General features: G+C 40.2%; 2 protein-coding genes across 44 annotated transcripts; both read left to right on the forward strand.

The window, feature by feature from the left end:
• The first annotated feature begins 1196 nt into the window (after positions 1-1196).
• On the forward strand, positions 1197-17959 carry LOC118359961 (transcription factor CP2-like). 2 transcript variants are annotated; one of them, XM_035738917.2, is made up of 18 exons: positions 1197-1511; positions 1954-2187; positions 4095-4246; positions 7660-7736; positions 7869-7974; positions 8197-8303; positions 8531-8683; positions 8789-8899; positions 9155-9243; positions 9454-9502; positions 12274-12300; positions 13501-13545; positions 14479-14572; positions 14676-14766; positions 14882-14988; positions 15895-16037; positions 16223-16274; positions 16395-17959. In XM_035738917.2, exons 1-18 carry the CDS (start codon positions 1471-1473, stop codon positions 16430-16432), a joined length of 1716 nt encoding a protein of 571 aa, XP_035594810.1. In that variant the 5' UTR covers positions 1197-1470; the 3' UTR covers positions 16433-17959. The 2 variants fall into 2 exon arrangements, with proteins under 2 accessions (XP_035594810.1, XP_035594811.1); XM_035738918.2 differs by lacking the exon at positions 12274-12300.
• A 752-nt stretch (positions 17960-18711) lies between these two features.
• On the forward strand, positions 18712-27425 carry LOC118360322 (cysteine/serine-rich nuclear protein 2-like). 42 transcript variants are annotated; one of them, XM_052482329.1, is made up of 8 exons: positions 18712-19483; positions 21487-21659; positions 23304-23566; positions 23676-25923; positions 25992-26513; positions 26582-26740; positions 26877-27012; positions 27081-27215. In XM_052482329.1, the coding sequence occupies exons 2-4, from the start codon at positions 21500-21502 to the stop codon at positions 23979-23981; spliced, it is 729 nt and encodes a 242-aa protein (XP_052338289.1). In that variant the 5' UTR covers positions 18712-19483; positions 21487-21499; the 3' UTR covers positions 23982-25923; positions 25992-26513; positions 26582-26740; positions 26877-27012; positions 27081-27215. The 42 variants fall into 42 exon arrangements, with proteins under 42 accessions (XP_052338289.1, XP_052338277.1, XP_052338280.1 ...); XM_052482317.1 differs by having other exon boundaries at positions 25992-26377; positions 26446-26513; positions 26877-27215; XM_052482320.1 differs by having other exon boundaries at positions 25992-26327; positions 26401-26513; positions 26877-27215.
• Positions 27426-27646: the final 221 nt, after the last annotated feature.

Genomic DNA, 27646 nt, shown 5'->3' on the forward strand with positions numbered 1-27646 from the left:
AACAATCCTTTGTCCTTTCTCTAGACCTTAACCTCTAGTAAAAATGATTTGTGGCTCTAGCCTTTAAAAGGGATTATGTCATATTTAATAATAATAATAATATATGCCATTTAGCAGACGCTTTTATCCAAAGCGACTTACAGTCACACATATACAGTCTCTTCAGAGCCACAAATACCATAGAGAATGATAGAGGACTCTTCTTTGTATCTGTCCAATTATGGCGTCTTTGAGCGCCAATGATGTGTATATTAACCAATGATCCACTCAAATATAAATGCAACATGTAAAGTGTTGGTCCTGTGTTTCATGAGCTGAAATAAAAGATCCCAGAAATGTTCCATATGCACAAAAAGCTTATTTCTCTCAATTTTTTGCATAAATTTGTTTACATCCCTGTGAGTGAGCGTTTCTCCTTTGCCAAGGTAACCCATGCACCTGACAGACGTGGCATATCAAGAAGTTGATTAAAAAGCATGATAATTACACAGGTGCACCTTGTGCTGGTGACAATAAAAGGCCACTAAAATGTGAAGTTTTGTCACACAACACTGCCAAAGATGTCTCATGTTGAGGCAGTGTGCAAATAGCATGCAGAGCAGTTGGCAGATAATTTAACGTTCATTTCTCTACCATAAGCTGCCACCCACGTCGTTTTGTAGAATTTGGCTGTACCTCCAACCGGCCTCACAACCGCAGACCACGAGTAACCACGCCAGCCCAGGACCTCCATATCCGGCTTCCTCACCTGCGGGAGGGTCTCAGACCAGCCACCCCAACAGCTGATAAAACTGAAGAGTATTTCTGTCTGTAATAAAGCCATTTTCAGGGGAAAAACTCACTGACTGGCTGGGCCTGGCTCCCCAGTTGTTGGGCCTGGCCCCCAAGTGGGTGAGCCTATGCCCTTCCAGGCCCATCCAGGGCCTAATGAATTTATTTAAATTGACTGATTTCCTTATAAGAACTGTAACTCAGTAAAATCATTGAAATGGTCGCATTTATAATTTTGTTCAGTATAGATAAAGTTTAAGGGGTTGAGGGGTTTGGAAGGGATTTTATTTATTATTTAAAAAATAGGGGGGTGGTAGAAGTTAGTCGGGATTCATTATTATTATATTTTGTATTATTATTATTTTTTTTATTTTTTTTAAATCTTTGTAATATAGAATTAGTCAGACCAGCACAGTAGGTGGCGGCATGCACCTTAAACGTTTGTTTGCGGATCGCCATGATATCATAGAAGAAGAATAAGCTTTCTAGCCGAGTAGATAAACAAACTTTTTATTAGGTTTGTAAGCGATTAATTCAGATTTAATTAACTACCATATACAACTCAATTAGTTCTCGTTATATTCAAATAATCAGTGCTCACATCGCTGTTTCCCTGAAGAGTAGTAGCGCATGTTGGAGATAACCAACGTTAGCTAACTATCTCAATATGGAGAGAACGAGGGAGCAACATGGCATGCAATGGTCGCAGGGTTAGCTAGTCAACTTACTTGGTTTCAAAGGTAAGTTCGATAGCTATTTACGTACTAGCTAGAAGTGCTATCATAATTTAACGTCATATTAACACGACAAGCCACGTTGAGTTGTAACGTTAGCAAGGTAACGGTAAAACATTCATCCACAATCATTCAAGTTCGCCAGGTAACGTTAGTTACGTTACTGAGTTAGCAAGTAGTTAACGTTAGCATAGTAACATTATGCCATATAGCAAAGCGTTTCATTTTGTACATTCGCTAGTTACTACACACAGCATTTAACTTTACCAGTCATTCTAGCTTAAATATCTTTAATGTGCGATACTGCTAAACCTGCCAGCTGTGTAATGACATTTTGTGGTCCATACAATCTGGAATGTCTTGTCAATTCGTTTGCTAGGCCTATATTAAACAAATAGTCTTTACACTGATACTGAACTGTGTATGTTTCATGGCATTTCTCTTCCAGTTTGGTAGCAAAATACATCTACCAGGCTGTAAGAAATTTGCAGTTTGGAATTTTGTGGCCAGGGATCGAGAATTTGAGACAAGTTCGACTGCAATCAGATCCACGCGTCGTCATGGCTTGGGCTCTGAAGCTGCCACTCACAGATGAGGTGATTGAATCAGGTCTGGTCCAAGACTTTGATGCCAGTCTCTCTGGCATTGGACAAGAGCTTGGAGCTGGGGCGTACAGTATGAGGTATGAATCATAATTGGAAGTCTATTGAAATGTTAATGTCAAGACATGGTACTTTGTACTTTTACATAGAAAATCAGTATCGGTCAGTACTAGAAATACTTACCTATTCAAGAGTGGGCCCTATCATCTGTATCAGTTAGCCTATAATGAGTCAGTGGCTGTCGCTCTCTAGTAATTTGTCCTTTTGCATGTTGTCGTGTGGTGCTGCTTTAAATGTTAGGAGTGTGTGTTTTCAGTTCAGAGAGAGAGTTAGCCAAAGAACCTATGAATAGTGAAGCCGTAAAGTAGTTTGTTGTGGAACGCATACCTCAAGTGGAAACGGCCTTCCTAAATCTGGCTACTGTTTACTTTCAGTATATTCCATTCTGGAATGGAATGCATTTAGAATATATCCTATTCACAATGTTGCTAAATTGTCTCTCCCAAGCTATAGTTTACTGTTTGCTTACTATTTGTGTTGGTGGGTAGGACAGCTTCTCAAAATACTCAAGTCTTCGGTGGTGTGTGTGTCAAATGTATTTTTTTGTGTGTGTTTTGTTAAACACATCACACACCCATTTTATAGTGATTTTACAGAAAAAAATGTTGTTTTTTTGCCAGTAATTCTCAAGTTAGCCCATTCATAGACGCTAACTACACAGTATCTTCTGGCTGGGGCAGTTTTATTAAGAGCTCCAACGCTTGCTCTAAACTTTAACACGCATTGCTTGCGGGACTGTTTTTGAAACATAAGGAATGTATTTTTTTATTTATTATATTTATTATTATTCTCATTTCTCCCTGATATGAAAAATACAACACACCATTGTGTAAGCAGAAAATGGACACCACGAACATGTTGTCACTGGAACATACTGTCGGTAACGGTGTTTAAACTGGTTAAAACAGTGTACAGTAAGTGTAAATTATTTTCATGTGTTATGAAATTAAAGGGCTTCATGTTGCACTCCCGAGTGGCACAGCGCTCTAAGGCACTGCTTATCAGTGCAAGAGGCGTCACTACAGTCCCTGGTTCGAATCCAGGCTGTATCACATCTGGCGGTGATTGGGAGTCCCAAAGGGCTTCGCACAATTGGCCAAGCGTTGTCCAGGTTTAGCCGGGGTAGGTTGTCATTGTAAATAAGAATTTGTTCTTAACTGACTTACCTAGTTAAATATATATTTTTACGTGTTTCTAGAACCGTACTGCACTTGAGCTTCGGTTCACGTTTAGATGGAGCATTTGGCTGCCAGAGCCAATTTGCCTATAAACAGAACATGTAAGGAGGTCCTTGGACTATAAGGTGTAACGTTAGGCTCCTTTAGTCCATTATTGGGCTAGCATAGGCCTACACTTCCATCAGTACTCTTTTGAGGATTGCTCTTATGTCAGAAAAGAGGAGGCCTTAATCTGTCAGAATTGGGATTTTTACTGTGTCAGGAACAGTTTGTGTGTAAGGGATACATCCCTCTCTTTCAGACTGCTCTTTTGTTAGTATTGCAAGTGTTCTGTTACATGATACTAAAGTGCCTCATTGTCAGTATAATTCTTATGTTGAGAGGGAGGATGAGATACCCAGGCTTGCATACCAAGGTAGTTGATTGCACAAGTTTTTACTATCGTAACTAATGAACTGTGAAGAAAGTGTGTTATAAATCACTTGTTCTTTTCCAGTGGCTTCTAGTGATATTCATTTTAATTTACATTTATTGGGTGGGTAACAGAATTTCCTGACGTTTTTTAATTTGGAAAACTTTTTTAAGAGTTGAGTTGAGCTGACCTTTTCAGTCTGCCTCGTTTTCTGGAGGTACAAGTTCTGTTGAGTTGTTGTTTCAGACAGTTCTTGATACTATGCCAATGTCATGTGCTTGTAAAGACCGTGGCTTGCCAGTTCATTGACCATGTTGTCTTGCGGTTCTTTCTCCAGCGACGTGCTGGCCCTCCCCATCTTTAAGCAGGAGGAGTCTAACCTGCCGCCTGACAGTGAGAACAAGATTCTTCCTTTCCAGTATGTTCTGTGTGCAGCTACCTCGCCTGCTATCAAACTGCACGATGAAACACTTACCTACCTCAACCAAGGTTAGCATCTGTCTGTTTTACATTACATGCTTTTCTTTTGAATTTGATGCCAATTTAAAAGAAATAGACAGATTTTGTGTGTGTGTGCATACATACATACACACACAGTGCATTTGTAAAGTACTCAGGCCCCTTGACTTTTTCCACATTTTGTTACTTTACAGCCTCATTTTAAAATGGATTTAAATTGTTTTCTTTCCGCATCAATCTACATACAGTACCCCACAATGAAAAAGCAGGTTTTTATAAGTTTTTGCAAATGTAAAAAAAAAAAAAACTACTGAAATAATACATTTACATAAGTATTCAGACCCTTTACTCAGTACTTTGTTGAAGCACCTTTGACAGTGATTACATCCCCGAGTCTTCTTGGGTGTGACGCTACAAGCTTGGCACACCTGTATTTGGAGAGTTTCTCCCATTCTTCTCTGCAGACCCTCTTTAAGTTCTGTCAGGTTGGATACAGAGCGTTGCTGCACAGCTATTTTCAGGTTTCACCAGAGATGACCGGTCGGGTTCAAGTCCAGGCTCTGGCAGGGCCACTCAAGGACATTCAGACTTTTTAAAATGTATTTATTTATTTTTTGCCACTTTCTCTTCCCAATTCCGTGGTATCCAATTGGTAGTTTCAGTCTTGCCCCTTCGCTGCAACTCCCGTATGGACTCGGGAGAGGTGACGGTCGAGTTCCGTGCGTCCTCCGAAACACAAGCCAGCCAAGCCGCACTGCTTCTTGTACACAATGCCTGCTTAACCTGGAAGCCAGCCGCACCAATGTGTTGAATTTGTTGGTACCCTTCCCCAAATCTGTGCTTCGACATAATCTTGTCTCGGTGCTCTACAGACAATTCCTTTTGACCTCATGGCTTGGTTTTTGCTCTGACGTGCATTGTCAACTGAGGAACTTTATATAGACAGGTGTGCCTTTCCAAATCATGTCCAATCAGTTGAATTTACTACAGACTCCAAGTTGTAGAAACATCTCAAGGATGATCAATTGAAACGGGATGTACCTGAACTCAATTTCAAGTCTCATAGGAAAGAGCCGGAATGCTTATGTAAATAAGGTATTTCTGTTGTACATTTAACACATTTGCAAACATTTCTAAAATCCTGTTTTCATTTGGTCATTATGGGCTACATTGAGGATTTTTCTTTTTGTAATCCATTTTAGAATATAGCTGTAATTTAACAAAATGTGTGGAAAGTCAAGGGGTCTGAATACTTTCTGAATGCACTATATATACAGTACCAGTCAAAAGTTTGGACACACCTACTCATTCAATGGTTTTTCTTTATTTTTACTATTTTCTACAAAAAAGGTTAAACAAATGAAAATATATTTGAGATTCTTCGAAGTATCCACCCTTTGCCTTGATGACAGCTTTGCACACTCTTGGCATTATCTCAACTTGCTCCACGAGGTTGTCACCTGCAATGCATTTCAATTAACAGGTGTGCCTTGTTAATTTGTGACATTTCTTTCCTTCTTAATGCGTTTGGGCTAATCAGTTGTCTTGTGACAAGGTAGGGAGGGTATTCAGAAGATAGCCCTACTTGGTAAGAGACCAAGTCCATATTATGGCAAGAACAGTTCAAATGAGCAAAGAGAAATGACATTCCATCATTACTTTAAGACATGGTCAGTCTGTGTAAAATTTCACGAATTTTCTTCAAGTGAAGTTGCAAGAACCATCAAGCGCTATGATGAAACTGGCTCTCATTAGGGCCTCCACAGGAAAGGAAGTGCCAGAATTACCACTGATGCATAGAATGCATGATGCATAGAAGTTCATTAGAGTTACCAGGCTCGGAAATTGCAGCCTAAATAAATAATAATATGGACTTTGTTTTTATATAAATATCTCTTTCTTACACACACTCAGTGCCCTCAGTTTTCATATCCCTTGACTTATTCTACATTTTGTTGTAACAGCCTAAATAAAAAATGTATTGAATGTATTTTTTTCTAACCCATCTACACACACAATACCCCATAATGCCAAAGTGAGTACATGTTTTTAGAAATGTTAGCAAATCTATTGAAACTTATATACAGAAATATCACATTTATGTAAGTATTCACACCCCTTAAGTCAATACATGTTATAATCACCTATGGCAGTGATTACAGCTGGTAGTCTTTGTGGGTAAGTTGCTTAGAGCTTTGCACACCTGCGTTGTACAATATTTGCACATTTTATTCTTTAAAGAAATTCTTCAATCTCTGAAGTTGGTTGTTAATCATTGCTTGACAGCCATTTTCAAGTCTTGCCATTTAGATTTTCAAGCCAATTTAAGTCATAACTGTAACTAGGCTACTCAGGAACATTCAATATTGTCTCGTAAGAAACCCATTTATATTTAGCCATATGTTTTAGGTTATTGTCCTGGTGAAAGGTGAATTTGTCTCCCAGTGTGTTGGAAAGCAGTCAGCTAGTTTTTCCTCTAAGATTTTCCCTGTGCTTAGTTCTATTTTGTTTATTTTAATCCTAAACAAGTCCCTAGTCCTTGCTGATGACAAGCATACCCATAACATGATGCAGCCACATGCTTGAAAATATAAACAGTGGTACTCGGTGATATGTTGGATTCTCAGGACATAAAGTTCATTTTGACATGGTTTGCAGTTTTACTTTTGGGCCTTCTTGCAAATATGTTTTTATTCTGTACAGTCTAATTTTCACTCTGTCATTTGATTAGTATTGTTGAGTAACTACAATGTTGATCCATCCTCAGTTTTCTCCTATCACAGCCGTTAAAACCCTGTAACTACTCCAAAGGCCTCATTGGTCTCATGGTGAAATCCCTGCACTGTTTCCTTCCTCTCTGGGACCGAAGTTAGGAAGGACGCCTGTGTCCTTGTAGTTACTGGGTATGTTGATACACTTTGGATGGTGTAACTTCACCATGCTCAAAGGGATATTCAATGTCTGCTTTTTTTCCTTTTTTTTACCAATAGGGGCCCTTTGCGAGGCATTGGAAAATCTCCCTGGTCTTTGTAGTTGAATCTGTGTTTGAAATTCACTGAGACCGTACAATTATCTGTATGTATGGGGTACAGAGATGAGGTAGTCATGAAAAAAACCCTGTTAAACACTTATTGCACACAGAGTGAGTCAATGCAACTTATGTGACTTGTTAGGCACATTTTTACTCTGGAACTTATTTAGGCTTGCCATAACAAAGGGGCCGAATACTTATTGACTCAGGACATTTCAGATTTTCACTTTAATTAATTTGTAAAAATGTCAAAACATAATTCTACTTTGACATTGATGTGACAAAAAATGTAATCTCAATTTAATCAATTTTAAGCTGTAATACAACAAAATGTGGGATTTCAAGGGGTGTGAATACTTTCTGAAGGCACTGTGTGTGTTACATCTATCTAAAGATTCTGTTTCGATTTCAGGACAGTCTTATGAAACTCGAATGCTTGACAATCGGAAATTGGGTGAACTCCCAGAAATCACTGGCAAAATGGTGAAGGTATGATGAACAAGAACCCTGAGTCGTGAGTAAGTGATTGCATGGGTCTGTTCCAATGAGAATGTCCCATGTGGTCTATCAGTCATGTAGGTACTTCCTAGTTCCTCAGTGACGTTTTCTGTGTGCCCCCAGAGCATCATCCGCGTGGTCTTCCATGATCGGCGTCTTCAGTACGCAGAGCACCAGCAGCTGGAGGGCTGGCGCTGGAACAGGCCTGGAGACCGCATCCTTGACCTGGGTAAACTGTCTGTCTGTCATGGGTGGTGGCCTACTCTGAGTGAAGAAGGATAGGAGGGTGCTGCTTTTAAGACTTTAGCTGCTGTGGCACTGACATGGTTTCAAATAACACTGAGTTGTTTCTTCAGTGAAATAAATTATGGTTGACAACAGGCTGCATAACATAAAGACTGAGTGCTCACACAATCCTTCTGATAACTTGTCTCGTGTTGCTCCATTGTAGATATCCCCATGTCAGTTGGCATGGTCGACCCCAGGGCTAACCCTACTCAACTTAACACTGTGGAGTTCCTGTGGGACCCTTCAAAAAGAACCTCGGTTTTTATCCAGGTAGCAGGATAAACACAACCACATGGTTGTTTTCATAATGCTGGTCGTAGCTTATCTCCTAACGTCAGTCCAAGGCTATCTGAATGGAGTGGAAACAGATGGGTTTTCAAGCCAAATAGAGCTCTCAACGTGTTTGTACTGAATAAAACTAATAGTTTTGTCCTAATATGACAACTTTAGCAAAAATCCTTCAGTTTTCAAATAGGCATGCCGATTCCTTGTTTTAGGTTCACTGCATCAGCACAGAGTTCACTATGCGGAAGCACGGGGGAGAGAAGGGCGTGCCTTTCCGCATCCAGATCGACACTTTCAAAGAGAATGATGGCGAAGACTATACAGAGCACTTGCATTCTGCCAGCTGTCAGGTCAAAGTCTTCAAGGTGAGAAGAAAGTCTGACCAAAGACATTTACTGTTGCCATAAAACGTAATTTGATCCTGATCACGGTACTGTCCATTATAAACAACTTTAACTCACCTGTGGCAGCCTAAAGGTGCAGACAGGAAGCAGAAGACCGACAGAGAGAAGATGGAAAAGAGGGCTCCTCAGGAGAAGGAGAAATACCAGCCCTCGTATGAAACCACCATCCTAACAGAGGTTAGAGTCAGTGTGCTGAGTAAATGGGATGGAGGAAAATGTTGGATATGGAGAGGAAGATATGGAAGCAGTCAGAATGAAGAAACATGAGCAAAATGATGCATCCTTTTAATTAGTTGTCTCAGTAACATCATAATGCATAGAAATTCTGTACACAGGATTTCTTCATGAAGTAATAACTTGCATCTGGAATGCTGGATTATGTAAAGAGCCTAGGTCCCTCCCTACTAGAATAATAGAAATGTTCTCTTGCAGTGCTCTCCCTGGCCAGAGGTCACCTATGTAAATAACTCTCCATCGCCTGGCTTCAACAGCTCACACAACAGTTTTCCAGTTGCAGAGGGGTAGGCATCAGGACATAAACATTCAGCCTGCACTGAACCACACTGCTTGTGTTACAAATGGTTTATTTTGTTTTATATGTACATTTATAAAAGATTATATGGGGATGCAATGTCTAATACCTCTGTTCTTTGGGGATGTCTGTCTATTTTCTTTCTATTCCCAGAATGTCCATCTCAACCTTTTCATGTTCCTTTTCTCTGTCCCTCCAGCAATGGATCCCCCAGTCACCAGCCAGAACTAGTTGTTCAGGTAGCAGATGTAAGTACCTGTGTCCCTTCCCTTTGTGTGTCCAAAACCCACCTATGGGTCAGTCTCCTGCACCATCCCTTCCCATGTCACCAACCCCCACATCTACAGCTGGTCAAAAAAGTATTTAGTCAACCACCAATTGTGCAAGCTCTCCCACTTAAAAAGATGAGAGGCCTGTAATTTTCATCATAGGTACACTTCAACTATGACAGACAAAATGAGAAAAAAAATCCAGAAAATCACATTGCAGGATTTTTAATACATTTATTTGCAAATTATGGTGGAAAATAAGTATTTGGTCAATAACAAAAGTTTATCTCAATACTTTGTTATATACCCTTTGTTGGCAATGAGAGGTCAAACGTTTTCTGTAAGTCTTCACAAGGTTTTCACACACTGTTGCTGGTATTTTGGCCCATTCCTCTATGCATATCTCCTCTAGAGCAGTGATGTTTTGGGGCTGTTGCTGGGCAAAATCACATTGTATGATTTTTAATGAATCTATTTGCAAATTATGGTGGAAAATAAGTATTTGGTCACCTACAAACAAGCATGATTTCTGGCTCTCACAGACCTGTAACTTCTTCTTTAAGAGGCACCTCTGTCCTCCACTCGTTACCTGTATTAATGGCACCTGTTGGAACTTGTTATCAGTATAAAAGACACCTGTCCACAACCTCAAACAGTCACACTCCAAAATCCACAATGGCCAAGACCAAAGAGCTGTCAAAGGACACCAGAAACAAAATTGTAGACCTGCACCAGGCTGGGAAGACTGAATCTGCAATAGGTAAGCAGCTTGGTTTGAAGAAATCAACTGTGGGAGCAATTATTAGGAAATGGAAGAAACATACAAGACCACTGATAATCTCCCTCGATCTGGGGCTCCATGCAAGATCTCACCCCGTGGGGTCAAAATGATCACAAGAACAGTGAGCAGAAATCCCAGAACCACGGGGGGGGGGACCTAGTGATGACCTGCAGAGAGCTGGGACCAAAGTAACAATGCTTACCATCAGTAAGTAACACACTACGCCGCCAGGGACTCAAATCCTGCAGTGCCAGACGTGTCCCCCTGCTTAAGCCGCCAGTACATGTCCAGGCCCGTCTGAAGTTTGCTAGAGAGCATTTGGATGATCCAGAAGAAGATTGGGAGAATGTCATATGGTCAGATGAAACCAAAATATATATTTTTGGTAAAAACTTAACTCGTTGTGTTTGGAGGACAAAGAATGCTGAGTTGCATCCAAAGAACACATACCTACTGTGAAGCATGGGGGTGGAAACACCATGCTTTGGGGCTGTTTTTCTGCAAAGGGACCAGGACGACTGATCCGTGCAAAGGAAAGAATGAATGGGGCCATGTATCGTGAGATTTTGAGTGAAAACCTCCTTCCATCAGCAAGGGCATTGCAGATGAAACGTGGCTGGGTCTTTCAGCATGACAATGATCCCAAACACACCACCCGGGCAATGAAGGAGTCCTTTCAAGGTCCTGGAGTGGCCTAGCCACTCTCCAGATCTCAACCCCATAGAGAATCTTTGGAGGGAGTTGAAAGTCCGTGTTGCCGAGCAACAGCCCCAAAACATCACTGCTCTAGAGGAGGAATGGGGAATGGGCCAAAATACCAGCAATGGTGTGTGAAAACATTGTGAAGATTTACAGAAAACGTTTGACCTCTGTCATTGCCTACAAATGGTATATAACAAAGTATTGAAATAAACTTTTGTTATTGATCAAATAGTTATTTTCCACCATAATTTGCAAATAAATTTATTAAAAATCCCTGCAATGTGATTTTCTGGATTTTTTTTCTCATTTTTGTCTGTCATAGTTTAAGTGTACCTATGATGAAAATTACAGGCCTCATCTTTTTAAGTGGGAGAACTTGCACAATTGGTGGCTGACTAAATACTTTTTTGACCCACTGTACATGTTTAAAGGCCAGCTTTTTTCACATAACTGAAGTTGGCACATTGTGGTCATGCTTTAAGTTCACATTTTGCCTTTTGCTTTTGGCAGCAGCACTAGTGAAATATTGTAGGAAATTGTTGGTAGTGGCCTATTTAAACTGAAGTGTAAGAATAACGGCTAAGGAGACTGGCTATGTAACTTTGCAATCAGTATTTTATTTTCAAAGCAGCACGACTTTACATCTTGTTTTCACATGATATATGTCAGTTTTCTTTAACCCGATCTCCATTGATCACATTTGCATGTAGTCGAACATATTTACCAAAATAATGAATATGACAAAACTGTTTTGATTTGCAACAGTTGGGAAAAGCAAAGGCTATGCATTGATAAATCTTAGATCTGGTTTAGAATACCTGACTAATTTTATAAGAACCTGCAGAATGAGAAATGTAATGGAAAAAAATAAAATAAACGTGGATACGTCCCTTTGCTTTCAACACTTTTATTAATTTGTGCGAACATTGAATTAGTGCAGTGCTTATATTGAATTTTTCTTCTCTTGTGACTCCCTCTGTTTTCCCATTAATGCATACATAGAACCAAGTCAGTTATTAATATATGGGTAGAACATGCCCTTTGTTTTTGGGTCCATCAAAGCAACCGTTTAACTACTGTAGTAGACTGTCCTCCATAAAGAATCTGTTGTATCACGTGCATCCCCAATGATTTAATGTGGTTGATGGATGTAAACAGACCTTGAAATGAGCCTAGATAGCCATGTCCGTGCACCTGTCAGTTCAGTTTTATAAAGGGTGTGTACACCTTTTCTCCCTTCTTTCTCCTGCATTATTATCCAATATAGATTGAAAGCTGTCTGACTGATACAATTGTAAGTTTCCAACATTTTCTAAATGTCTGACTCTGCATCTTAAATCAGACTTCACGGTTTAGACCGACTCCCAACAGAATGTGCAATATTCACTGATGATATATCTTTAAACGATTGATTGCACTTATTAACCCTATTACTTGCCGTCTGATAATGATAAGTATGTATCCAGTTGTTTTGGGTAGTTTGTAGTCATTTGTAGGCTGCAACATCTGCCTTAACTCTCCCTAAGGCCTGCTCAAATATTTTACATGAAGGGGAAAAAAGTGCAGTTTGTGTCGAATGCCTGAGTGCCAGTCTGTGCCATCATGTAACCTCCTTGTCACTCATTGCCATGCCAATCATTGGCAATAGAGTTGACCAGAGCACAAACAGATCTGGAACCAGCCTGCTGTAATACTCCCAATACTTGTTCCAGCATTTATTACAATGCTTCTACATGATGTACGTAATAGTCATGTAACCATTGCATTTCAAACTAGTTTTGAAATAAATGCTGCGCCAAGTGTGTATATAGCAATAGGATGTAAAGTGCATTTGGAAAGAATTCAGACCCCTTCACATTTTGTTACAGCCTTGTTAAAAAAAAAGAAAAATCCCTCAACAATCTACACACTGTGGGAACTCCTTCAAGACTGTTGGTAAAGCATTCCATGTGAAGCTGGTTGAGAGAATGCCAAGAGTGTGCAAAGCTGTCAAGGCAAAGGGTGGCTACTTTGAAGAATCTCAAATATAAAATATATTTTGATTTGTTTTACTTTGTTTTTGGTTACTACATGATTCCATATATGTTATTTCATAGTTTTGATGTATTCAGTATTCTATAATATAGAAAATAGTACAAATAAAGAAACCCTGGAATGAGGTGTGTCAAATTTTGACTGGTAGTCTATGTAAATAAGGTATTTCAGTGTTGCTTTTAAATTTGCAAACATTTCTAAAAACCAGTTTTTCGCTTTGTCGTTATGGGGTATTATGTATGAATTTTCTTTTTAGAGTAAAGCTGTAACATAAAAGTTAAGGGGTCTGAATACTTTCTGAATACACTGTATTTTGACAACATTGCTGTTTTCACTGTCAAAATATCACTTGTGTTTTACCCCCATTTTTATACAGAAATACATGAGCAAAGTTTTTGGGGGATTAGGGAGGTTTTGAAATATGACGATCATTTTAAAATTGAGACATTCTGCTTTACAGTTGCCATCCCATCTACTTACAAGAGACGGGGAAAGCATCCATCAGGTATATATTCATTTATTTGATGGTTTCTAGTTTGAATGTCGTTTTTTGGTTTTCAAAGCAAAAGTGAGATACAGGTAACAGTCAAAATGAAGGAAATGCGAACATAGTGTCTGAATAGGCTGTTAGGCCACCACAAGCCAGAACAGCTTCAATGCAGTTTGGCATAGTTTCTACAAGTGTCTGGAACTCTATTGGAGGGAAATTGTCATCATGTGGTGTTTCGTTGATGGTGGTGGAAAACGCAGTCTCGGGCGCCGCTCCTGAATCTCTCATAAGTGTTCAATTGCGTTGAGATCTGGTGAATGAGATGCACACACACACACACACACACACACACACACCCTTTAAACTCCTAATGTTCCTTTGCGACCCCTCTTTCAAAGTGAGATCTCTTCTAGACATGGTAGCCAAAATAATGGACATCTGGGCATTTTTTTGTACATCACCCTAAGCATGATGGGATGCTAATTGCATAATTAACTCAGGAACCACACCTATGTGGAAGCATCTGCTTTCAATATACTTTCTATCCCTCATTTACTCACGTTTCCTGTATTTTGGCAGTTACTTGTACATTGCATGTCTTCTCTGACCAGGCTCCCAGCATAAATGTTTGCGTGTGGAGAACAACCAAGACCAAAACCATTTATTTATGTGTGCAGATGTGGATGACTGCTACCGTGGTCTACGGTCATTTTTGTGTGTACTGTAAACCTCTTAGAACACAATTTGAATCGCCTCTAAATTTGTAGTGGGTCTGTATTCCTCCATGTAGCATGTTCTGGGATGGGTTAGCTCCGATAAACTGCTCATACCTGGCTGTATACATCTGACCTTACAGTGGAATTGATTGTTTTTAAAGGTGTACAATCCAGAAGTGAATTAACATTTGGATTGCGTTTTCTCCACCTGCGTCTCTTTTGGAACAAACAGAACCTGTTACCCGCGGCAACACCACAGGATGCACAGCAGTGGCTCCATAGAAACCGCTTTTCACCGTTCTGTCGGCTCTTCACTAATTTCTCAGGTAAGAAGGTCTATATAATTTATTGATTTATTGCAGTGAATTTATATTCTCAACATTGTCATGTTGTGGAAGTCAGTCTAAAAGTAGGCTGATTTTTTTCCAGGAGCTGATCTGTTGAAGCTGACCAGGGAAGATGTCATTCAAATATGTGGGCCAGCAGATGGTATTAGGCTCTTCAACGCGTTGAAGGGACGGTTAGTCCTCTTTCTTATCACTACTTTCATATTGCAGCATTCAAATGCCTATTGAAATTTATCACCTTTTTTTTTTAAGTGAGAAGTTTGTCAGCTTATTTTGGTGTGTGTGCAGGGTTGTACGTCCCAGGCTGACGGTGTATGTGTGCCAGGAATCCCAGCAGGCTCGGGAACAGCAGCAGAAACACGAGAACGGAGACGCAGCTAGCAGTACTTTTTTCGGTATGGGTGTGTCTGTGTGTGTGTTCAACTCTGAGTATACCAAATATTAAAAACACCTTAATATTGAGTTGCACCCCCCTTTGCCTTTAGAACAGCCTCAATTCTTCGGGGCATAGACTCTACAAGGTGTCAAAAGTGTTCCACAGGGATGCTGGCCTATGTTGAATCCAATGCTTCCCACCGTTGTCAAGTTGGCTGGATGTCCTTTGGGGGGGGGGGTAGACCTTACACACATGGGAAACTGAGTGTGAAAAACCCAGCAGTTCTTGACACAAACTGGTGTGCCTGGCACCTACCATACCCTGTTCAAAGGCACTTAAATCTTTTGTCTTGCCCATTCACCCTCTGAATGGTACACATACAACATTCATGTCTCAAGGCTTAGAAATCCTTCTTTAACCTGTCTTCTCCCCTTCATCTACACTGATTTTTGAAGTGTACATCAATAAGGGATCATAGCTTTCGCCTGGATTCACCTGGTTAGTCTGTAATGGAAAGAGCAGGTGTTCTTAATGTTTTGTATACTCAGTGTATAAAGCATTCATAACTCATGCTTACCTACTTGCTGATGGCGGTGCAATGCATCATGTGGCATAATGATAGCTCTGTTTGTTACGGCATACCACACTGTTTCATGTTTTATTAGTGGTATGTACAGGATACACATGGTATACACCGTCCAACAAAATGTTTACTTGCAGGTTCCTTCTCGACAATGCAACAACAATAAGAAATAATATAAGAATAGGAACATAAAGTAAATGGCAGTAGAATAGAATAAATATTTTAGTGTACGTTTTAATACAGGAAGGCACTATTTATAGTCCAATATTTACACATGGATTGGGGGCAAGGTGCTAAGACAGTGATTGATGGTGTTTTCCTGTACACGTCTGTCTTCTGCAGTGTACCATGCCATCTACTTGGAGGACTTGACAGCAGTTGAGCTGACAGAGAAGATCGCTCAGCTCTTCAACATCTCACCCAGACAGATCAGTCAGATCTTTAAACAGGGACCCACTGGTATACATGTCCTGGTCAGTGACGAGGTAAGGCTGTCTTTAGTCTACCTTTTGTGTTGTCCCGAAAAGGCACCCTATTCCCAAAAGAGGTGCGCTACACAATAGGGTCTGATTTTAGACGCAGCCTTCGTCTCTGGCTCAGTCTGCCTTAAGGCTGTCCTAATGTATACAACGTTATTGGCCTCTAAGACGGAATCTCTCGTTTCTCACAGATGATTCAAAACTTCCAGGATGAAGTATGTTTTGTTTTGGATACAATGAAAGGTGAGTGTCATCCAGTTGTTTTCTTTTACCACAAATATTGGAGGGTGGAGAAATGTCTGTGGTAGTTACGCTTGTAAAATCACCCTTCATGATATAGGCGCTGTTTTTTTTAATCCTCAGCTGAGACGAACGACGGCTACCACATCATCCTGAAATGAAAACTGTCTGGGGGATTGTCTAGCCCCCGCTCTCTCCTGACACCCAACCCTGCCAGCCCCTCTACAGCCTTAGCCCCTGATGTACCTGGACCATGCTGAAGATGACACGATCGTTTCGCTCAACGATTCTCCCAGAGGCTGCTCGCTACGGGGAACATTCTGACTGAAGCACCTTGCCCATCCTCGATACCTTATTGTCTTATTTGAAAGGAGTGACACTATTTGAGCTGCCATATCGATGCAACTCTCCAGTCTCCTCCCATGCTAAAAACACTTTTTAAATGGTTGCATTTTCCTGCTTTGTTGCTCATCTGTTTGAAAAAGAGAATGGAAGACACCCTGTCACTGCTTCAGAATCAACAACTTTGCTGTCTTGTCTTTAGAATTCTGTCTTGCATAGAAAGGGATCCACAACAAGAGATGGAGTGCGTATGGTCTCCGGTCTCCATCTCCTACTAGGCTGCTGGACATCAAGGAGTCGTTTTGTGAGCACCGTGGTCATGGTTAAGTAGCTACGACAACAAAGCTTGCACAGGATATAAAATCTTAACTAGTTTAAAGATACAAAATGGTTCTAATATCCCATAATTCTTTGCATAAATGCGGAAGCATTCTAGACCACGGGAACAGCAATGTGAACGAAAATGACTGGAAGCAGTACAAAAAGTGCAAAAATAAAAACAATTGTAGAGAATTTATTCAGCAAGCACATAGCATAACTGTTTTTCAAATGATCTACAGCCATTTTATTACTTGGATTTCCTGACCGCTGGTCATGTTTTCGATGCTAATCCTGTGGAATCCAACAGTGGCGCTGGTCCCATGAATTTGTTTATTTGGAATTATCCAGGTTAGGACAATGTAATATCTTCAACCTAAAATCTTGACCGGAAGTGATGTCATAATGGAAAATGAAAGGGACACCTGCAGCATATATGAGATCCCCTCTGTTCTCCCAGGGAGCGCTGTGCTCCTGAAAGCCCACATCTGTCAAGTTGTATTTGTGTCGTCCATCTGTGCAACTTTTCTAGGTCTTTAATCACTGTCAAGATCGCGTCAGTATACTGTTCTGTTCATGCCTCCCTTATTCATTAAACTGATTGATATCACTTTCTTTATTGACCACACAAGGTGGCAACACCAGCAACCTACTAGTCTGTCTTGCCTATATACCATTATACTGTATCACTTTACAGTGTCATTAAGATGGTATTGGACAATTTAACTTTTTTTTGTAGTAGATGGTTGTTTAAAAGTGTGAATTTTGAATCATGTTTTAATTTGACTGTTTTTATAAATGTGTAAACAGACTTGTTCTACCTTGTTTAAAGAGAAGCAGTCTACATTGTTTTGGGATATTACCACTATCAAGTATTAATATATTGTAGTGGGTTGTTTAGGGTATACCAAAGCTACATTTGGAAAGCTAGAGTTGGTTCCCATTCAATAAGGTTCTCCTGAACGCTAGATGTTGCCCACCTTTGGCCCTCATCCAAGTCATCAGAACGATTAAACTACTTACCCATACATTGCCTGTTTTGCATTTTTCTCTGCCCCGTTTTGGATGGGCACCATTGAGAAAATGTTTTAGCCTCCCCGCCACTGATTTGGTCATCTTGGTTAACCCAGAACTTAAATCTCGCATAATTTGGTCAGATGCTCGATTTACGTAATGTTACGACAATAAATGACGGAGTTGGTAAACAGCTGAGGGATGGGGCTGGAGAAATGTAACCACTCTCAAGGTCATGGACTGTGCTTTGCATACAGGGACTGACCATCCATGATATAATGATCTACAGTGTTTAACATTCACTTTATTTACAAATGTGTTAAACAGCTTATTTTTGGTTCTGATGGAGAAAGACAGTTAAGATATGCTCCTGAGGCATCTAGAAGTCACCAGCAGCCTATATTCTTCAATAAACAATGGGTAAATATTAAACAAAGTCTAAAAATGGAGGGCAAGATTCAAAGGCAGATTCATATTGGCCAAATATATATATATATATACTAAATGAGTTTGGACTCCTTGTTGGACACAATAGCTGGTTAAGGATAACCCCATGTCAGAAATACTCGTATTCGTTGTATTTTCTACATTTGATCAAATAGTTTGCTATGGCAATTTTGCCTTTTTGATATGAGGGAACACCGTGAGAGGAAGGTGTGAAGTATAAGGCATATATTTCAAACTATGATTTAAAAATCAAGTCATTCGTGTTGTCCGTGATATTGTGTATTGCTTATTACAAAATTGGAATTCTGGAATGAATGGACAAAGAGCTTATTATGACTACACTTCCCAGCATACGTGGCGCATAGTACGTTTGTGATGTCACAATGAGTATACGGTTACACTGTAGCATTCCTTACTCTATTGTTACTTTGTAACAAACCGGGGCAGAGGCGAGGAAAAGGAGGACGTCAATCTGGCAAAAAGTCTAACATTTTGACATTACTGTACCAAACAAGGCGAAGAACGTAACCGTATTTATACTTGAAGAAAAACTGCATCGATCCGATTGAAACCACCATTGCAAAGAAAGGATAAACGAAACAGATGTCAGCGGATTGCTCTTCCAATGCAAGCATTGAAAGGCTCAAACCAGGAAGATAAGTCATCTGCAGTTATCTCAAATTGTAACGTCTTAAACGAAACGGATAATGTCAGTAGCCTAATAAATTTCAACCAAACTGTTTGACGTCCTTCTTTCCCACCGCCTGCCCCGGCTTTAGGATTGCTACGTCAAAGTTAAATGGAACATGCACTCCTGGAAGCGACCATAAAATAAATGTCCTTTATATAGTCAGTTAGTTCTTTACAGTATTTATGCATTAGTAGGCTGACTATCACATAAATAAGTATTCATACTGAATAAAGTAACTATTCGTTTTACTGTAGAAAGCTTTAGACTACAATTAGAGAGAAGCTAAAACTGTCTGGGGAAAAATCTAAATAGGGCGTTTCAAGATCCAAGAACAATCCTCGGTGAATAAAAGGAACGTTCAGCGTTTTGATCGGGAGAAGAGGGTCCTTTTCTGCCGAAGGTAAGGGGCACTTGGGGGTTTATTAACGTTTTACATGGCAGTTTGCCATTGCCAAAGGGGGCTGACATGGTATGCTGGAGAGACGGGACCAGTCGAGGCTCCTGTGTCTGGCAGTTAGATTTACATTATTTCCTACTGCACCCAGTCATTCGATCGTCCTTTCACGAAATCTAGTTTGTTGTCGTTTGCGGCCGTTTGAGGCACTCGGTCGTTGAACGGTTTATTATCAGCAAATATCCTACACGGTGCGTAGTTTTAGGACTGTCGGAGCTCCTCTGATTGTCATACAGTATTGTCCTCCTTTATTGTAAATTTACACTATTGAGTCTAGCCTATGTAAAGTATTGCAATTCTAATAACGTAGTATAGGATACTGGCTTCTCTCATTTGTTTAAACTAAATTAGGTCATCGTCATGGAATGTGTTTCATTGAGTTCTTCTGATAGACATTTGTCATGTCTAATGCTTTGCTGGAGAATATAGAAATGTAACAGATTTTGTATTCTACAAAGCCTACCAGCTCACAGAATGAGAACCAAGGCCTGATACATTATCCTTTGTATGTAATAGTCTAATCATTAACTGATTTTGGCTGTCTGGGCCTCTTGGTTGTGGACAGTATCACATGATGAACCTGCATACTTGTAATCATATCAGTCGACATTGTGACATTTAGGAACTTCCTGCGATAACCACTATGTTTTGTGTAGGGGATTGTTGCTGCCTCCTGAAAGGTAATTCTGTAATAAGGATCATACATAACGTGCATTATACTTTTCCTCTGTAAAAGAAAACAATGGAGACACATTTACTTGCAATGCAATCTCTATAGTAATAATCAATAGGCTATATTCTAGTGAAACTTCAACAGAGAAGCAATAAGTTGCAGTCCCTCATTTTCCATAGGGCTATATGATCACATTTGAATTCTGAGGGTTGGTTTCACTTCATGGGAGGGAAAGGGAAAGGGAGATACCTAGTCAATTGTACAACTGAGTGCTTTCAACTGAAATGTGTCTTCTGCATTTAACCCAACCCCTCTGAATCAGAGAGGTGCGGAGGGCTGGGGAGGCTATTTATGTGGATGTGAAGATCATGGAAACCATGAAGGGGCACACACATGGCTTACAGTAGGCCTACACAGGGGTATAGAGAGCGAGTCTATTCAAAAGTCTCAGCATGGCCCTTATTTGACCCTCTGGTGTTGCCGGAGTGACCTGTCTCTGGCATCCATTTTCGGTGCTATTGAAGGGTCATGCGCTTTGTTTTTAAAGGAAAAGCTAAAGGGACATAAGGCTATCTATCTACAGAACAGTTTGTTTTTAAAGGAAAAGCTAAAGGGACATAAGGCTATCTATCTACATAAAAGTTTGTTTTTAAAGGAAAAGCTAAAGGGACATAAGGCTATCTATCTACAGAACAGTTTGTTTTTAAAGGAAAAGCTAAAGGGACATAAGGATATCTATCTACAGAACAGTCAGTTTTTTTTCTTCTAAGCCATTCATATAAACCCCTGGCTGCTTTCCTAGTTGCCATGGTGACGTTTCCCAGACTCGATGATTTTGGAGCAGGATCTTCATGCGAGACAGAAAGAGAGGGAGTGATGGGTTAGGAATACAGATGAAAGGAGAGTGAGGCTATAGCAAAAAGCTGATGTCACCTCGTTGTGGTATCGGGAATTGATCCAGATTGGATTTAATTAATAGATGTTTATAAACAGTTACAGTTGAATAATATACTATTTTGTTATTCAGATGGGCCCATAGGATAAATGTGTTATTGCTACGTCTGCTGTGTCTTATTCTCATGCCTTGGCTTGATGAAAGTTCATTTTGGTGTAAAATGTCTAGATATGCCTCCATGGCCTTCAATATTGTATTCATTCATTCCAATTGTGTACCTATGCATATGTGCAAGGCTGATACTCTATCTCTGTCTGTGGGGGCCGCCTACCATCTATCTGTCTGTCTCTGAACATAATTTGTCTGTTTCTCCACCTTCAGACATCAAGTTTCCATGGAGGCAGTTTCGTCTCTCAGCCTCAAGCGAAGATTTGAGGAGGTGGACAGTGGCTCTCCCTACTCTACACCAAAGGACTCTGACGATGATATCTCCAGCAGTGACAGCGCTGACAGCTGTGATAGCCTCAACCCCCCCTCCAGCACTGCACTCACACGTAAGGGCTATGCTACACTGAAAAATGGTTCTCAAATGGTTCTTCCTCAGCTCTTCAGTTTCCTTGGAGAACTCTTGCCCGATAATGAACCTTTGAGTTATTCAAGAACCTTCAGAATTCTAAAAGGCTCTTGAAGTGTTTGGAAGCCTGCAGATGTGTCCCTTTCCATAGCACACAGCAACTTGTCCATTGTTAACTAGTGTTGATATTTAATTGTAACATTTCTAGTGTTGAGTAAAATTAACACTTGGTGGTGTAAAATAACTCCAGTGTTGGTGTTAATAACCAGAGTTGAACCAAAACCACACACTTCAGTATCATATTTCTCAGCATGCTCTAATGCAATTTTTTTTTTTTTTTAGAATTGTTTATGTTTAATTGATTAATTAAGCTTATGCTACTCAAATATAGATAACATACATTTCCTAAACTATTCCAATCTGTAACTTGGACTTATTGCTACCGATACTGAAATGGTTGTTCCAGTTTAGATGTTGAAGTTAGTCTCATATTGTATCTTATGCTGTGTTTAGATGGTACGAGGTAGACGCTAGACGGCAAGCCGGATGTCATTGTTTTCAATGAGATCACAACGGTAAAATGCTGTTGAGGCTGGCGGTGAATGACATCAGCGGCCAAGGTAGACGGGACTTTCCGCCAGAGTTAAACTATTTCACCTTTGCCGTCTACGGAATGTTGATTTGCACTGTTTGTTTACTGAAATCACCATAGCAACACATGCAGTCGTGCTGGCTTGCTTTTGCCGTAACAGTATTGCTTGTCCTGATATGCTGACTTGTTTGACAGTTTTTGCCTCCCTCGTCTAAATGCAGCATTAGTCTTCCCAACCGTGGCAGTGGTTCTAAATGCAGGTTGCGGATGAATTAAAATTCCAAATGTTGGATATCCCCACTCTGGCTGGATTCCAATAGGAATTACACATCACTTTGAAAGCCAGCATAATGTGACGTGCAGGCCTGATGTGGCCTGTAAACTACAAGTTTCAGGACACTATATTAGCTTATAACTAGGCCCTCAAAAGAAGGCCTTGTGAAATATTTATTGTATTGTCGTAAAAAATTATACCAACATACTTAGATGCCATGGGATCTCAATTGGTGAAGGCCACATGACTGAAAATGAATGAATGCAATAACCATGACTCTGTCACTAGCAAACATGGTCATGGGTGGTACTGGTAACTCTAAAATTATTTCGAAAGGAACCCTGGGAAATATGCAAATAAGGCTTAAAAGGGCTTTTCAATTCTTGTGCTGGAGGGCCGAAACATTTCTGGTTTTGGATTTTTGTATGGTTCCCGTACCATTTTGGTTCTTCAGATCACTCTCAAGAACCTTATTTGGTTCCAACTTGCAACCTTATTTTTAAGTATGTACGGTACAACCAGCATTACTTGTCGGCTAAGTTTCTTACCAATTAGACTGATGCATGACTACTCTAGGCAGATCGTTCGTGAAGTAAAATGATCATTTCAAGTCTGTCTAAAAATAGGCTTGGCATTAAAGTGTATGATGGATTGTTACTCTGTAATAACCCTTATACTATCTGTGGTAATAACCAGTCTATGGAAACTGTTCACCCATTCTTACCCCTCTTTTCTCCACCTCCCTCCGCCCTCTCCAGCAACCTCCATCCTAAGACGGCAAAAGCCCTCTCCAGGCCGGAAGCGGGTGCGGTTCGATGTGGTGACGGTGTACTACTTCCCCAGGCGGCAGGGCTTTACCAGCGTGCCCAGCCAGGGGGGCAGCTCCCTAGGCATGGCACGCCACCACTGCTCCATCCGCCGATACACACTGGGAGAGTTCGTCCGCGAGCAGGAGACCAGTCACCGCCACGCCCTGCGCCAACACCTCCGCCAGGAGAAGCTCAACGCTCGCAAGATAAAGGTGAGGTCAAGCACTGGTCGTTCTGAGAGAGCTGAAAGTGATATGGTTTTAATTTCAGGACCTCCAGAGGTTTAAATACATATATGTATAACTTCCACCCCCTCTCTAGCTGACGCGTAACGGTACGGTGCAGTGTGCCCAGGCTGACCTGCTGACCCTGGAGGACGTGTCAGACGACGACTTGGATGTAGAGGGTGTGGAGGTGGACGACTGCTTCTTCCTGCAGCCGCTTCCCACAAAGCGGCGTCGGGCACTGCTCAGGGCCTCCGGTATCGCCCGTATAGATGCCCGGGAGAAGGCTGAGCTACGGACCATCAGGCTGTCCAGGGAGGAGTGTGGCTGTGACTGCCGTTTCTACTGTGACCCCCGTCACTGTGTCTGCAGCCAGGCTGGCATCAAGTGCCAGGTGTGTTAAGTCAAATGAAATACTTGCTTACAAGTCCTCCCCAATGATGCAGAGTTTAATAAATAAAACAGTAACACATGAGGAATAAAATCAAATATGGAACTATATACATATGGAACTATATACAAATGGAACTATATACATATGGAACTATATACATATGGAACTATATACATATGGAACTATATACATATGGAACTATATACAAATAGAACTATATACATATGGAACTATATACATATGGAACTATATACAAATGAAGTCGGAAGTTTACATACACCTTAGCCAAATACAATTTAACTCAGTTTTTCACAATTCCTGACATTTAATCATAGTAAAAATTCCCTGTCTTAGGTCAGTTAAGATCGCCACTTTATTTTAAGAATGTGAAATGTCAGAATAATAGTAGAGAGAATGATTTTTTTCAGCTTTTATTTATGTCATCACATCACACGTTTACACTTCACATTTATTAGTATTTGGTAGCATTGCCTTTCAATTGTTTAATTTGGGTCAAACGTTTCGGGCAGCGTTCCACAAGCTTCCCATAATAAGTTGGGTGATTTTTGACCAGGTACAAATCTGTCGTTCTGCCCCTGCACAGGACCCACTGAACCCACTGTTCCTAGGCCGTCAATGAAAATAAGAATTTGTTCTTAACTGACTTGCCTAGTAAAATAAAGGTAAAATAAATAAAAAAGTAACTGAGTCAGGTTTGTAGGCCTCTTTGCTCTCACATGCTTTTTCAGTTCTGCCCACAAATGGGAATGAGGTCAGGGCTTTGTGATGGCCACTCCAATACCTTGACTTTGTTGTCCTAAAGCCATTTTGCCACAACTTTGGAAGTATGCTTGGGGTCATTGTCCATTTGGAAGATCCATTTGTGACTAAGCTTTAACTTCCTGACTGATGTCTTGAGATGTTGCTTCAATATATCCACATAATTTTCCCTCCTCGTGATGCCATCTAATTTTGTGAAGTGCACCAGTCCCTCCTGCAGCAAAGCACACCCACAACATGATGCTGCCACCCCCGTGCTTCACGGTTGGGATGGTGTTCTTCGGCTTGCAAGCCTCCCCCTTTTTCCTCCTAACATAACAATGGTAATTATGGCCAAACAGTTCTATATTTGTTTCATCAGACCAGAGAACATTTCTCCAAAAAGTAAGATCTTTGTCCCCAGGTGCAGTTGCAAACCGTAGTCTGGCTTTTTTTATTGCGGTTTTGGAGCAGTGGCTTTTTCCTTGCTGAGCGGCCTTTCAGGTTATGTCGATATAAGACTTGTTTTACTTTTGTACCGGTTTCCTCCAGCATCTTCACAAGGCCCTTTGTTGTTGTTCTGGGATTGATTTGCACTTTTTGCACCAAAGTACGTTAATCTCTAGGAGACAGAACGTGTCCACTTCCTGAGTGGGATGATGGCTGCGTGATCCCGTGGTGTTTATACTTGCATACTATTGTTTGTACAGATGAATGTGGTACATTCAGCCATTTGGAAATTGCTCCCAAGGATGAACCAGACTTGTGGAGGTCTACAATTTTATTCATGAGGTCTCGGCTGATTTCTTTTGATTTTCCCATGATGTCAAGCAAAGAGGCACTGAGTTTGAAGGTAGACCTTGAAATACATCCACAGGTACACCTCCAATTGACAAAAATTATGTCAATTAGCCTATCAGAAGCTTCTAAAGCCATGACATCATTTTCTGGAATTTTCCAAGTTGTTTAAAGGCACAGTCAACTTAGTGTTTGTAAACTTCTGACCAACTGAAATTGTGATGCAGTGAATTATAAGTTAAATAATCTGTCTGGAAACAATTGTTGGAGAAAAAAAAGTATATGTCCTAACCGTCATCAGGATAGATAATAATAAGGTATTTGAGGTAGATATGTACATGAAGGCAGGGTAAAGTGACTAGGCATCAGGATAGATAATAATAAGGTATGTGAGGTAGATATGTACATGAAGGCTGGGTAAAGTGACTAGGCATCAGGATAGATAATAATAAGGTATTTGAGGTAGATATGTACATGAAGGCAGGGTAAAGTGACTAGGCATCAGGATAGATAATAATAAGGTATTTGAGGTAGATATGTACATGAAGGCAGGGTAAAGTGACTAGGCATCAGGATAGATAATAATAAGGTATTTGAGGTAGATACAATATGTACATGAAGGCAGGGTAAAGTGACTAGGTATCAGCATAGATAATAATAAGGTATTTGAGGTAGATATGTACATGAAGGCAGGGTAAAGTGACTAGGCATCAGGATAGATAATAATAAGGTATTTGAGGTAGATATGTACATGAAGGCAGGGTAAAGTGACTAGGCATCAGGATAGATAATAATAAGGTATTTGAGGTAGATACAATATGTACATGAAGGCAGGGTAAAGTGACTAGGTATCAGCATAGATAATAATAAGGTATTTGAGGTAGATATGTACATGAAGGCAGGGTAAAGTGACTAGGCATCAGGATAGATAATAATAAGGTATGTGAGGTAGATATGTACATGAAGGCAGGGTAAAGTGACTAGGTATCAGGATAGATAATAATAAGGTATTTGAGGTAGATATGTGCATGAAGGCAGGGTAAAGTGACTAGGCATCAGGATAGATAATAATAAGGTATTTGAGGTAGATATGTACATGAAGGCAGGGTAAAGTGACTAGGTATCAGCATAGATAATAATAAGGTATTTGAGGTAGATATGTACATGAAGGCAGGGTAAAGTGACTAGGCATCAGGATAGATAATAATAAGGTATTTGAGGTAGATATGTGCATGAAGGCAGGGTAAAGTGACTAGGCATCAGGATAGATAATAATAAGGTATTTGAGGTAGATATGTACATGAAGGCAGGGTAAAGTGACTAGGTATCAGCATAGATAATAATAAGGTATTTGAGGTAGATATGTACATGAAGGCAGGGTAAAGTGACTAGGCATCAGGATAGATAATAATAAGGTATTTGAGGTAGATATGTACATGAAGGCAGGGTAAAGTGACTAGGCATCAGGATAGATAATAATAAGGTATTTGAGGTAGATATGTACATGAAGGCAGGATAAAGTGACTAGGCATCTGGATAGATAATAATAAGGTATTTGAGGTAGATATGTACATGAAGGCAGGGTAAAGTGACTAGGCATCAGGATAGATAATAATAAGGTATTTGAGGTAGATATGTACATGAAGGCAGGATAAAGTGACTAGGCATCAGGATAGATAATAATAAGGTATTTGAGGTAGATATGTACATGAAGGCAGGATAAAGTGACTAGGCATCTGGATAGATAATAATAAGGTATTTGAGGTAGATATGTACATGAAGGCAGGGTAAAGTGACTAGGTATCAGGATAGATAATAATAAGGTATTTGAGGTAGATATGTACATGAAGGCAGGGTAAAGTGACTAGGTATCAGGATAGATAATAATAAGGTATTTGAGGTAGATATGTACATGAAGGCAGGATAAAGTGACTAGGCATCTGGATAGATAATAATAAGGTATTTGAGGTAGATATGTACATGAAGGCAGGGTAAAGTGACTAGGTATCAGGATAGATAATAATAAGGTATTTGAGGTAGATATGTACATGAAGGCAGGGTAAAGTGACTAGGTATCAGGATAGATAATAATAAGGTATTTGAGGTAGATATGCACA

This window comes from Oncorhynchus keta, chromosome 27 (genome assembly GCF_023373465.1).
Source record: "Oncorhynchus keta strain PuntledgeMale-10-30-2019 chromosome 27, Oket_V2, whole genome shotgun sequence".
In the NCBI taxonomy this organism is placed as follows: domain Eukaryota; kingdom Metazoa; phylum Chordata; class Actinopteri; order Salmoniformes; family Salmonidae; genus Oncorhynchus; species Oncorhynchus keta.

Bases quoted from the DNA above. Each gene is read 5' to 3' on its own strand.
- LOC118359961 (XM_035738917.2), top strand. From the start codon at position 1,471: ATGGTCGCAGGGTTAGCTAGTCAACTTACTTGGTTTCAAAG. The intron at 7,975-8,196 runs GTAAACTGTCTG...GCTCCATTGTAG, and splicing joins AGACCGCATCCTTGACCTGG to ATATCCCCATGTCAGTTGGC. The intron at 12,301-13,500 runs GTAAGTTTCCAA...TCTGCTTTACAG, and splicing joins GCTGTCTGACTGATACAATT to TTGCCATCCCATCTACTTAC.
- LOC118360322 (XM_052482355.1), top strand. From the start codon at position 21,500: ATGGAGGCAGTTTCGTCTCTCAGCCTCAAGCGAAGATTTGAGGAGGTG. The intron at 21,660-23,303 runs GTAAGGGCTATG...CGCCCTCTCCAG, and splicing joins CTCCAGCACTGCACTCACAC to CAACCTCCATCCTAAGACGG. The intron at 23,567-23,675 runs GTGAGGTCAAGC...CCCCCTCTCTAG, and splicing joins TCAACGCTCGCAAGATAAAG to CTGACGCGTAACGGTACGGT.